Source organism: Euwallacea fornicatus, chromosome 8 (assembly GCF_040115645.1).
Source record: "Euwallacea fornicatus isolate EFF26 chromosome 8, ASM4011564v1, whole genome shotgun sequence".
Classification (NCBI taxonomy): Eukaryota; Metazoa; Arthropoda; class Insecta; order Coleoptera; family Curculionidae; genus Euwallacea; species Euwallacea fornicatus.
In genome coordinates this window covers 1,132,489-1,145,078 of record NC_089548.1, presented here as the reverse complement: position 1 = coordinate 1,145,078, position 12,590 = coordinate 1,132,489, and the positions used below count along the sequence as shown (strand labels likewise).

The window sequence follows — 12,590 nt, the reverse complement described above, 5'->3', positions numbered from 1 at the left end:
CTTCTTCATCTTAATATTATCAGGAAAGGTAATCAAATAAAAAGCTACTTGGCTGAGAAAAATTTATTTAATTCAGTTGATAACAACAAAAATCGCTTAAATATATTAGTCATTAGCTACTATCACAGTTATTTATTACAAAAAACGCAAGAATCGGGAAATTCTACAGTCGTAATCGCCACTGGAATTTGCATTTTTACAAATTTATTATCCCTACTTAGTCTAAGTTTTGGAAAAATAGGAAACTTGGTGTTCTCATTATTCTTAGCAGCAATTTCGTCAAGTTTGCTCATTTGCCAACTCGCCATGAAGCTGTTGACGATCTGTTTCTCTGTGATCTGCGTTATTCTTTGACTGGCCAATATCTTATGTTTAATCATGTATTTTTTCAACTCCATAATATGTCTAGCACTCTCCCACCACCATCTTTTGTACTGAGACGTGGGCACTCGCATGTTATCCTGCTCTAGTTGGCACCTGCGACAGAGCTGAATATCGTGTGTAATATGAGAGAGGAAAGTGTAGGTGGGAGCGGCAATGCGATCAATCTGGAAAGAATAATTTTTTGTAAAATATAATAAGAAGTCACAATTTTGAAAATATTTGAATTTACAGCTGCCCAAATAAATATATAATAATGTCCCCTATTCCGGTCTTTTAGGTCGGTTCTATTACATGCAATACGAGGTGTGCAGCAAAATATTGCTTGGAGTATGCGCAATTGAATGTGCCATTGCAATTGACTTTAAACCAATTTCGCACGAGGCATTGCGTACCAGAGCAACGTACGCAAATGTTGCCTTGATGAGGCAACTCTGACATGTGCTAGTTTGGTGCGACATACTATGCTTAAATTCAATAATTGACTTGTTTCAATGTTTTTTTAGCAGTTGTTACTGTATATTTATTGAGTTCTTATGTTTCATGCATCCCTGGTGTACGACCTACCATCAGTTGAGTCTTCCGGATCAGAGTCGAGAATTTTTTTTTCACCGTTGCAATTAAGTTTGACTAGTTGTCTAACCTTAAATTACCTCAGTTTCCTTCAGCTTTTTTTTAGATTTGCCCTTTCGGTCAGATTGGTCCTGCCTTTTCCTCAATGTTTTGCTCTTCGATTTTGTGGTGTTTTGATTGGTAGTACTTCCAAAAAGTCCTCGATTCTCAGCCATTTGGATCATGTATTTATCATCCAAACGAATAATTTCCTAAGACGTTCGTAAAATTAAACACTTTGTATATAAAACAGGTCAATTCATCGCACTTTTCGCTGAATGAGTGATAGAAAACAACCCTCCTTCCGAATATTAACACACGAGTTTTCGTTCGGGCATAGGTTCGGCAGAGCAGGGGTAATAAATACGTCCGTATCTGGTACCTTCAAGAATGCATCTTATCCAAGGTCTTCTATAAGCTGCATGATAGCTACCCTTCACCAAGCCGTGAGCTTGATGAGGGATAGCTGAGGTAATAGACAACTGAAATTGTGAACGAACTTAGTTTTTTGTTGAAAGCTTTGGCGGTAACTGCGAAAGATGTTTGTAAAAACTTATTCCAAAGTTTGTTATGGAACTTATATTCCTGATATCTTATATAAGTCATTATTATAAAACACATCATACCTCTATGCTTTCCAGTAGCATTTCTCTGGATTCCAACATGAATTTCTTTTGAGCTAAGTCCATTGCTTCTGCGTTTGTGATATCTTCCCCAGCTTCACTTACTTGCATATTCTCATCAATTTTAGAATCAAACATCTCCTATAATTGATGCAAAGTCTATGAAGCCTTATTTCATATTTGTCGTTAGAGTCGAATTATAAAAGTATTGTTAAATTTAGCGGTAACATAATCTCCATGAACCATCGAGCTTCCTATTTCCAACTTTACAGGAACTTCGTCTAAATTTTACTTCTTGACCTAGTTTTATTACGGTCAATTACCTCATCAATCTGCAATTCAGATACAGTAGTTTTTCCTAGTAAAGCTGCATGTTGCAATTTAGCCATTCTATTGATATCATTAAGCGTTCTATTGACCATCCCATCATTTTCAGCGTCCAAGTCAGAGTGGGTTTCATACAACACAAATTGAATCTTAAAATGCATTAAATCATTTTCAAAATAGTCTCAGTTGAATAGCAGAAGCAACCTGAGGCCTCGACATAGCAAAGCGAAGAGTTTTCTTCTGCTCATCTAAGATATTCATCACCCTCTCTCTGGCTGCCATCGTCTCCCCTGATTCGGTTAAAATTTCCAGCATTGAAAGATCGCCCCCTCTGCTACAAACCTGAAAGCAAATTATATGAAAATATACGTATAATAAAGTTTTGAAGTTATATAAAAGTTTCAAACTACAATATTCTGATACAGTGCAGAGAGAGAGGAGCGAAGCACTGTGATTGTATGTATACGCTTCCCAGTCAACCACCTTTCAATCCATGTGAATATCCTCCCTCTTCAAAATATGACCTCTTCTTTTTATGAAGGAAATACTTTTAAGGTCTTATCTATAACCGACTACCAAACTTTTTGTCTCATCACCTTAGCGAAAAGTCAGTGTTGCCATGTATACAGGATTTCTCGGAAGTTTCGGGGTAGGTAACCCATGAGACCACTTTAAAGAAAAATTTTAGGCAATTTTTAAGTGGTTCAAGATCAGAAGAATCTATCCAGAAATTGGAGACTGATTACAATGAATCTGAAGTAGAGTCTTATTGGACTTGTAATTCTGATAAATCTTGAAAGTAAAGGGAAAATACACAATTTTTATTACTCCCTAAAAAAAAACGATTTTTGTCTGTTTAAACTCTCATTTGCCACCGTTGGTCCGATCGACGTATAACTTAATTCTAATTTTAACTAATGGGTAGTAGGATGAAAGCCATAAGTTTTGGCTTCTTCTAAGTCTATATCCAACAAAGATGGTTATATCGGATGGGGTGGATGTAGTTGATTTCAATTTGATGACATTAGCTTAGTGATGGCAAATGAGAGTTTTAATGGTAAAAGCAAGACTTTTTAATAGGACACCACACATTCTAAAGATACAAACTCTGTGAAAACCTACTAAGTCAATTGGGTCCGTCACTGCTGAGTAGCTGTTTGGTGGAGTGGCAAATATAGCCACCACCTCCTCCATATATGAAGCATCGGCAGGAGTTTCGATCAGACGATCAGAAAATATTTTAATGTTTGTTGCACCCAATTCCGTAAAATATGTCTCGTATTCAAGTTTCCTGCGAAACCGTCAAATGCACCTTTATATTAACAAAAAAAAACGTGTAACATTAGCATTAACCTTTTACCAGCGCTAAAAGCCATCAATTTCTTTATTTTCTCGTTTCTAACCAACAACATTGCCAAATAAGCAGTGGTCCTGGGGGAATTTACATGAGTCTGAATTACACTCCCAGATAAGGCTAAGTCCGTGAGGATTTTACCGAACGTCGCTGCTCCTCGACAAAACGATTTGTCCTGAAATTTTCTAATTTGAATTCATATAAATTCAAGAAACTCAGTACCTGAACAACCAATAGGTGATTTTTGATAAAATGGCTTTTTGATAAAGCGCTTCGCATCGACGAATGAAAGGCCATAATATAAGGGCAGTGTTTGTCCCATTTAAACGTGGTTTGCTTAAGACTATCATTGTCGTTGCTCATGCTAAGTTGGAGGACTTTCGCGATCTCATTAGTTAATTCTTTCATGTTGCTAAAAATATTTATTTTTAGAAGCAAAATTTTAAAAGAAAAATAACAAGACTGACTCCACTTTACTGCAATTCACCCAACACGAGACAGGATTATTCTTGGCTTGCTCAATTACCCTTTCATCTTTCAAATGGGAGGGCAGCAATTCGTCCAGGGAAAGAGCGTTATGCTTTATCCTAAAGAGCATTTTAAGGTGTTTCGACACGTATTGTAATTTATAATACCTTAATCTGGAAACTGCAGCTGCCAGCCGCACTCTCTGTGTCCACAAAGCATTTTCGGTGGAAGACAGACCAACTGATTCGAATAATTTTGAAGCCAGTGCTGCGACTTTAGTTTCGCGCTTCTTGAAGCCTCGATGGTATAAATCGTAAAAGAGCAACCATACGTGATGAATAGAATCCTCCAACTAAAGTTTTACAAAAGAAATTTAACCGCTTGGCATGCAATTTAGTTCAAATTCTATTAAAATGTCCGATTTAATTTTAAAAAACTTTATTTTAGCTTGAGTTGTTGTTGCATGTCTAATATAACCCCAGTGTAGAGCGAAAGGGAGGTATGAAAACATGAGGGAGAATTGCATGCAATAAGTTAAGTAAAATATATAATATACAGGATGTTCGTTTCTGGAGCTCAACCTTTAACTGTCATTTTGGAGTTTACAAATATGGCAGTTTAAAAGTTGAAACATTCGTGTCAATCTCCTAAGATCACCGAAACCCAATCAGAGGTTCTAATAATAGAGCTCGCGAAATGAGCATCCTCTATAACAGGTTCAATAAAATTAGAATTGCTTTTCATTGGTGTTATAGAGATAGTACAAATGTACAGGGTGATTCAAACTCAACGCCCCATGCATTTTATATGAAAACAGATGGGTTTAACAAAGTAATTTTTTCATCATATTACACAAGACGACGTAAACTAAAATAAATGCTTAACACATTAGAGTATGTAAAGAAACACTCAGCGTCGCGATGCCGATCCTATATTTTTTTCAGAAACATACCTTTTTTTTAATGTGAACATCGACACATTCCAAACAAGTTTTGCATAAAGTTTTTATTTATTTAATATGTTAATATTTGGTTATCCTGTAGCTTCTAAATGATTAAAAAATTCAAAAACTTTTTATGTAAAATTTGTTTAGAATGCATCGATGTTCACATTTTTGAAAAAAAAATATTGCGTCGCTTTCCATATTTGAATGTTTTTAGGAGTTATTTTAGCTTAAGTCCTCTTATTTAATGTAACACAAAATTACTTTGCTGAGCCCTTCCGTTTTTGCATAAAATGGGTGGAGCGCCCATTTTTAACGACTGTTCTCCCATTATCAGCGTGTAAAAACTTCATAATGAATATTAAATCCGCGATTTTTAAGGTATGGTTTGCACCAATGCGTTTTACTTACCTTCGAAAATCTTTGGAAAAATGCCACATCATTTAAGGCCTGGGTAAGAATATTTTTATCTGTAAGACAATTAATTTCTACTTACAATTACAATCACACTACAATTAGAGAGCAGATAGAAAATCGATGCAACTTACAGCGAAACACGTCATAAATCAATGAATAAACCCTCCTCATTTCCTGCTCATCTTCGAAATTTACCGACTGAGGTGGTATGGACAGTAAACAGCCGGCTTTAGAGATATCTCCCACCGTCCAAGTAATAGTGGACACCAAGTTCTTGAGTTTCGGAATTCCAAGCGGTTGAGGTTCGGGGGAACAAACTTCATTTTTCGGTAATATGTTCCAGCCGTGGAGCTTTACGTCTTTTGATTCTTCGTCTATAATCATGCTAAGGAAAAAGAATAGGGACATAGCGCAGTGAGCAAATCAACATCGTAGATTTTTAGAATATAAAATAATAATAAATAGCTATTTTTGGCTGCTGCAGGGTTAGGTCGTAGGATTAGATATGCATTCAAGAATTCGTAGAATCAATCGCACCCTGGTTGCTTTAAATATGCATGCCACTGACCTACTAGCATCTAAATGCCTTAGATAACAATATCTCCTGTCTCTAAGGTATTGAAGACTGGTGCTATTTAAAATCATTAAAAAAGTTGTATCTGAATAAAAGCAAGAAGCAACAGATTCTTTACTTATGGGTAGAAAATCGTGGTACATCGGCAACGACCAGTTTTGACTATGTGGCATCTTCCGCAGAGCCCATTATTAATAATTATTTATTATTATTATCTTCTCCATTCGTAGACCTGAAGTTCCTCTGATTTTCTACTCATATTTCGAATCTTTGGAATATATTGTGTTTTAATTAATGTTTTCCACATTGTTGGAAAAGACGGAATAAGAGAGAGGTAAGAGACGGATTGCAATAAAATGCGAGAGAATTAAGTCTCAAAATTGAAAAAAAGAATTTGGCAAATGACAGGCAGAACACAAAATCATTTTACAAGTATTTCTTATATGTAAACTAAAATTAATTCAATATCTGAAAAAGTGTAGGAAGTAGAAGAAATAAATGTAGGAAAAATTTTGTCCTTAACATCTTGTATATCAGCAGTGAAGTCTTACCGGACTTCTTTCGTGTGCCCTCCCCGACCCCCTTTTTGGCGCAAATTCTCTATTATAGTTCTTTCACACTAATACTGGTACCTTTCTCAGCTGATATGATCATAAATAAGTGATCTTGTTTCAGGATTATGGTCATGTCACGCACGAATCACCATATCTGCTTGCGTATTATCTAGAAGCGTTAACATCTCCTTTCCGTTCTAATCCCTCTGCGTAAATTTTCTCATTAAAATCGAGCTCTCAACATCCATTCATCATTGTTCATCAAACATTTCCCTTTCATTTTCATCAATTGAAAAATATTTTCCCCTTTTCACATTAGGCCTAAATTACGTCAAAAAAGACCCATATGGCGAAAAATAGTGTTACGATTATTGAACCTCAAAATACGATTCCATCAGTGTCAAAAAAGTCTAGATAATTATTCTAATCGACATTCCAAAATCCAAAGTGTAAGTAGCGTTAACAAGAGTAAAATAATGTATAATGCAGGTGGTAACAACACGAACTCTGCCCCCAGAACACGGCATGCACTTGACCGTAAGCGTCGATGGTCCAGTTCGTTGGTAAACACTGCAAGAAAGTACCAAGGTAACCTTCTTAGAGGTCAAGATTTTGAAATAAAGAAACAAAGATCGCAGGATTACGTAGTCAAACCCACTTTGAAATTGGTCTTGGCCAAATATACAGATGAGTACTTTCGACCAGCGAGTATAGTGGGACAAAATAAAAAGATAAAAGTTTTCATCGTCCATTTTTATCATACCAAAAAATGGTTGTACGTGAAACCTATAGATATCATTTTCAATCATGGGAATCTCTTTAATAAGAAAGTCACGTTCCACCTGCGAGGAAAACCAGTGGTGGGCATCGTGTACGGAAACAATTCTCCGGCTAACAACGGATTTCCCTCCGTGTTTCATATTCGAAGGAAGAACAAGTGGCACCATATTCCTTTGAAAATGATTTTTCTAACTAAAAAGCAATTCGATAAGGTCAAAATGAACTCAGCCGCTCCTTAATGATCAAACCAACAGTGTACCAATGACTGCTGTTGGGCAGCACTTGCAATGCTTCGAGTCTTCCAAAAAATCCCAGGAAGTACAGAACTTTCATGGGGATTGAAAATTTCTTAAATACATCATTATTCTTGATCAATTTCAATAAAAAAAGCTGCTTACCTTAATTTAAATAACTTCTGCTCAATCTCAAAAGCCATGACTATTAAGGGTGATTTAATGCGTATAAACTGTTGTATGGTCTTTATGCCACTGAGCTGCACAAGAAAGGAAAATTTATGATCAACATTGCCGCATGCAACGCCAATTAAAAGGCACGTAACGTATTATTATCGCTGCATGAATGCGTCCTCATACCTTGTACTTTAGCCAAAATAGTTTCAAATTGATTAGTATAAGTTTAAGTTGGGGTGACAGTTGAGGCTTCTGAGTTGTGATCGCCTGAGTACATAGTTGCTAGGAATAACTTACCCATCAGGAACTCCTCGTTCTAACAAACGTTGCTTCTCCACAAGTTTATAATAAATTTTCGCCTGCCAGGCATTATCACTAGGCAAAGTGAGCTCAAAGGACTCATCATCCATGTCGTCATTTTCATCTGGGAAGTAATGCTTAAGTACCTATAAAAATATGGCATTAAAAAGGGCACAAGCTATAATTCGCAATTAGACCCTGCAGTTTCGGAAACCAATTACACAATAACTTTAGTTTTGACTGCAATGTAATAACCATTTGTTTGCTCATGAAAGTGAGTTCAAGAAAGTAATTTTATTTCGACTTGACACGTTTTTCAAATTGAATTTAAGCGGTAGAAGCACAGGGGGTTGAAAGATTATATTTCCTGGTCCTACTAGTTCTATAAGAATTAAAGAAAATATTTACTCGTAGATCGGCTATGAAAGATTGTAGGTAAGACACCCATTGACCACACTAAGATAACCACTGATCATGATATCACAGGTCTTTAATAACATATTCAATTAAATTGACGGCAAGTGAAGTGCAATGTATCATTTGATGGTCAAAGTTTATTTTCTAGACTATAGTTATTGTGTTTCCCATAGAATTCGTGTAAATTTATAGGATACCCTATAGAAATTCGATTTGACGTCGAGTAGCATATCCTGAGGACGCACGAATTCGGATACTTACGAGCATAGCATTAGAGATTCCTAAAAAATGTTACATATCTCACATAACAACATCGATACGAATAAGTGGATTGTTATTGCATATACTTTGAATTTTTGCAAAGTGAGGCATATAATCAACTAAGAATATTCTATAGACGTGCTATTATAATTCCTATTCATAGAAAAGTTTCTTGACCTAGAATTTCTGGATCACACTGTTGGAAAAATTCTGAAGCAAAAATGCTAAAATTATGTAATTGGGGAAAAATGTTAACATAAAATTTAAATAAATAATGTTTTTAATGTCGCACAGAAAAGACAATCTAAACATTCTTCTGACCGTTCCTTTTAAAAAACAATTTTTTTTCTATTTGCCCCAATTGAACAGACAATAGAAATCACTCTATATAACATTGGCCATTGTGGTTTCATTTGATTTAGAACAAACCAACGGCTATTTCCATTAAAAAAAATAAAAAATAAATCTTAAACAATTAATAAAATTAATTATGTAGACGGGTATAAAACTCTTGCCCTTCATCAGTTTAAATATTTTACTTAAATTCTAAGATTTGCTCAATTAAGCATAATCGAATTTAATTAGGTTTTTAATCCTGGCTGTAGTAATAATATATGATATTTCGGATTTCACAATGCAAGTTTACTTACCGTTCTCCAAATGTCAGCAAAGATATTACTGCCCTCTCCCAAAGTACTGCTTAAATTTACCCATAGCTGATGATCGCTGGTTGAAGAATCAACTCCATTTAGTTCCGAAATGATTTCTTGCTCAATTTTAGTGCCATCCATTATCTCAGTAGTATTTTACTTTATTTTTAATAGTATGCCTTTAAGAAGACAAGTCGTCTAAAATTAGAATTATTATGGTTTTAAGGAATTAAGTGGAGGAAAAGAATACAATGCACATGTTATGGACCATTTTTTGTTGTCTAAATTGTGGTAAATAAATATTAAAAGAGATATAAGAATTTATTGGATGGCGCATAAAGGAAGGTATATCTCCTTAAGGCCATTACTGATATCTAATTCAAAATCAATAAGAATAGGTACCTATCAAGTTCATTTATTTAAAGAAAAGTTATTGCTTATTTCTCCATCACGCGAATCTAATAAAAACCTAGATAAATTGCAAATAATGTAACATAAAGTCCTTAAATTATTCACAGCACCTAGGTATTTCCACAATGCAGTTATTTGTTCATTTCCCAGATCTTCCTATCTTTATTTGCGGTACTATTGTAAAAATGATCCAAATAAACAACTATTTTCGCTCGAAAATAACAACAACAAAACTACTTGTGTTTAGCCTTGCGTGTTCAATAACAATAAGAAATTTTAATATATCGAATTCATAACTTTTTCTGAAAATAGAGGATTTTTAGGAATTGGAGGTATTTATTTTACGGCTATCATGCGAGAAGTAAATCGCTTTTCTTACATATAGGTATTTCGGATAGGTTTTTAGTCATACAAAACTATGGATCAAACCATGCTAACCTAGACATCTCGTCAAATTAATAGCACCAAGTTACATTTAATAAAAATAAGAATGTTTTAAAAGCGTCAAAGAAAATTTAAATGCGGGCTATACTGGAGTATATTACAATTTATCCTTGGTAAAATTTTTACTAATATATATTTTAACGGCAGTTCATTACTAATCACCACCTACATCGCAGATTCTTTATGATCATACTAAAAAAATTTCCAAAATTGTGTAAATTGAATTAATTGTTTGGCGTTTTTGCAATTTTAAAATATTCTTAAATTTTTAGTAAAAACAGGGACATATTGTTGTGTTTTTGATAATACCAAAAAATGTGCAATTTATTGTTGAACAAGTTCTAATCTATTTCATATAAATACCTAAACTCGTAATGGGCATTTAATAATCATCAAAAACAAAACGTTGGTTGTATTTTTTGTCGAATTCCCATTTATAAAACACAGTGATGAAGCAAAACTCAACTAATACATTGACATTAAAACTTCAATACATGGCCATTGTAATAATTAGAGCTATGGCCTTCGGAAGTTTGTATTCAAGTTATTGTCGCGACATTCTATAGAAGTTAATTTATTTTAACGGAACTTCGTCAAGGTTATTAAATGGTGTTTATTACGACTATATTAAATCTCTTATGTTGAATACAATTCGACGATTAACAGCAATTGCGGTGCAGGAAATAGTCATTTACATAATTTAGTTGTAATAAAGAAAATAGCGATGCTGCTGACCCTAGTGGCATTAACATAGGTAGTATTGGACTTGCGAATTTAACGCATACCTTGAAAGTACAAAAAAAGGTAATAAAAAATACCAAGGAATCTTCAACAGATAGTACACAGGCACACACAAAGGTGCATATTACCGTAAGTGACCACAAATATGCATAATTTTTTCTAGAACACGCAACTGCTTAGCTTATTACTTTTTTCGTTATTCAAAATTTATTTTCTTAAATCATGAAAGAGATCAATATTACTCACCAGCTTCAAAATTGGGCAGATCTATGAAATTGTTAATTTAGGAATATTGAGCCGTGCATTCAATGTCAATAGAAAGACAATGTGTGAACATTTACCTGTAACTATAACTTTTAGAACTAAATTTAAAGGCGATCTAGAAATTCTGGAGCGTCGCACATGATGGTATTTATCCACTGTCGATGCCAACACCTGTTCGAGTGTCACGAAATATCGTATATCTACCCTCCTATCCCATTCTGCACCCATCTTACCACGACGTTTTGATATGTATTCATTATTTTTTTTTTCCAATGGTGTAGCCGTGTTAATTTCCTCTGTAGTTTTCTATACACGAATACATGAAATTGTGTCAGGCAATCACTTAAAAAATTAAAACAAAATATCTAATTGTCACTGTTAAAAATTCTCAATTCGACCTAATAAAAATAATTTATGTGATTTAATACACTTTAAAATGTATATTTCAGACATGAATTTCAAATTCTCTTTAGTTCAAAGAAGTTGCTAAGACAGAACTCATTGCCATAATAGAAAAGTGGCGGTTTGTACTCGAATATGTAAATCTTTATTAGATCTAGTAAGTTTCTTAATTAATCAGAAATTAACCTTTTTGTTAATTAATATAAAAATGATTTTTTTAACTCCGCATTATTTGATGGAGGGACGTTTAATGGAAATTTCGAGTGCAACGAATACAACATACAGTGGTAGTCATAAGTATGGAATATTTTTTGAAACTTTATTTAGCTAAAGGGCCTTTACTTTTTTTTTCCATTCTGGTATATTTAAATTGGGATACGTCAATTCTACATTTTAAATCATACAATATTTATAGAATGTTACTATCAAAAATTTCACCGATAAACAAATTTTTTTTGATGAACAAAAGTATGGAATATCAGATTTAAATTTATTTTGCATTTAGTATTCAGTATTGAGTGTTACAGTTCGATAAAATTTGAAGCCGAAATGGTTAAAAAGAAATATCTTTCGGAAGATCTGCGATCACGAATAGTGGAGATGTCAAATAACGGAGCCAATCAGGACATCGCAAAGACATTTAATGTGAGCCAAGCGGTGTGTATTGAAAATTTTGAGGAAGTTTAGGGTATTCAACGCCGTAAAAAAACATCCAAAAACAGGACGTCCCAAAAAAACAACAGCCCATACAGACCAACGTATTAAAATTATATCTTCCAAAAATCCCGAGAAATCATCGTGCTTAATAAAGGAAGAAATTACAACTAATAGTGGTATTGAAATTAGTGATCGTACTGTGAGGTGTCGTCTATATGATACTGGATTGTTTGGACCATTGGCAGTGAAGAAACCATTAATTTCCAAAAAAAACCGGAAGGCCAGAATTAAGTTTGCATGTTCACATCTGTTTTGGACACCCGAAAAATAGAATACCACCTTTTTCAGTGACGAAACCGAAATCAAACTGTTTGATTCGGATGGAAAAACGTATGTTCGGCGACCAATAGGGAAGAGATTTGATCCCAAGTACCAAAAGCCCACTGTTAAATATGGCGGTCAGAGTTTAATGGTGTGGGGATCTTTATCGAGATCTGGAGTTGGCCTAGTAGTCAAAATTGATGGAATAATGGGTCGGTTTTTATACAAAAATATTCTAGAGCAGCATATGCTTCCATTTGCCGAAGAAGAAATGCCACT

The 12,590-nt window shown here is 34.3% G+C and overlaps 1 protein-coding gene across 3 annotated transcripts; it reads right to left on the bottom strand.

The window, feature by feature from the left end:
- Positions 1–48: 48 nt before the first annotated feature.
- Positions 49–11,141, bottom strand: LOC136340796 (uncharacterized). 3 transcript variants are annotated; one of them, XM_066285139.1, is made up of 16 exons: positions 10,914–11,141; positions 9,072–9,269; positions 7,741–7,889; positions 5,257–5,510; positions 5,120–5,178; positions 3,933–4,117; positions 3,765–3,884; positions 3,520–3,709; positions 3,297–3,472; positions 3,066–3,234; positions 2,148–2,285; positions 1,940–2,092; positions 1,620–1,757; positions 1,262–1,375; positions 1,035–1,205; positions 49–548 (listed from the first exon to the last, which is right to left on the bottom strand). In XM_066285139.1, exons 2-16 carry the CDS (start codon positions 9,210–9,212, stop codon positions 129–131), a joined length of 2,577 nt encoding a protein of 858 aa, XP_066141236.1. In that variant the 5' UTR covers positions 9,213–9,269; positions 10,914–11,141; the 3' UTR covers positions 49–128. The 3 variants fall into 3 exon arrangements, with proteins under 3 accessions (XP_066141236.1, XP_066141235.1, XP_066141237.1); XM_066285138.1 differs by lacking the exon at positions 10,914–11,141 and having other exon boundaries at positions 9,072–9,836; XM_066285140.1 differs by lacking the exon at positions 10,914–11,141 and having other exon boundaries at positions 3,529–3,709; positions 9,072–9,836.
- Positions 11,142–12,590: the final 1,449 nt, after the last annotated feature.

Bases quoted from the DNA above. Each gene is read 5' to 3' on its own strand.
- LOC136340796 (XM_066285139.1), bottom strand. From the start codon at position 9,212: ATGGATGGCACTAAAATTGAGCAAGAAATCATTTCGGAACTAAATGGA. The intron at 3,710-3,764 runs GTCAGTCTTGTT...AAATATTTTTAG, and splicing joins GTGAATTGCAGTAAAGTGGA to CAACATGAAAGAATTAACTA. The intron at 3,235-3,296 runs GTTAATGCTAAT...ACGGTTTCGCAG, and splicing joins GCTTTTAGCGCTGGTAAAAG to GAAACTTGAATACGAGACAT.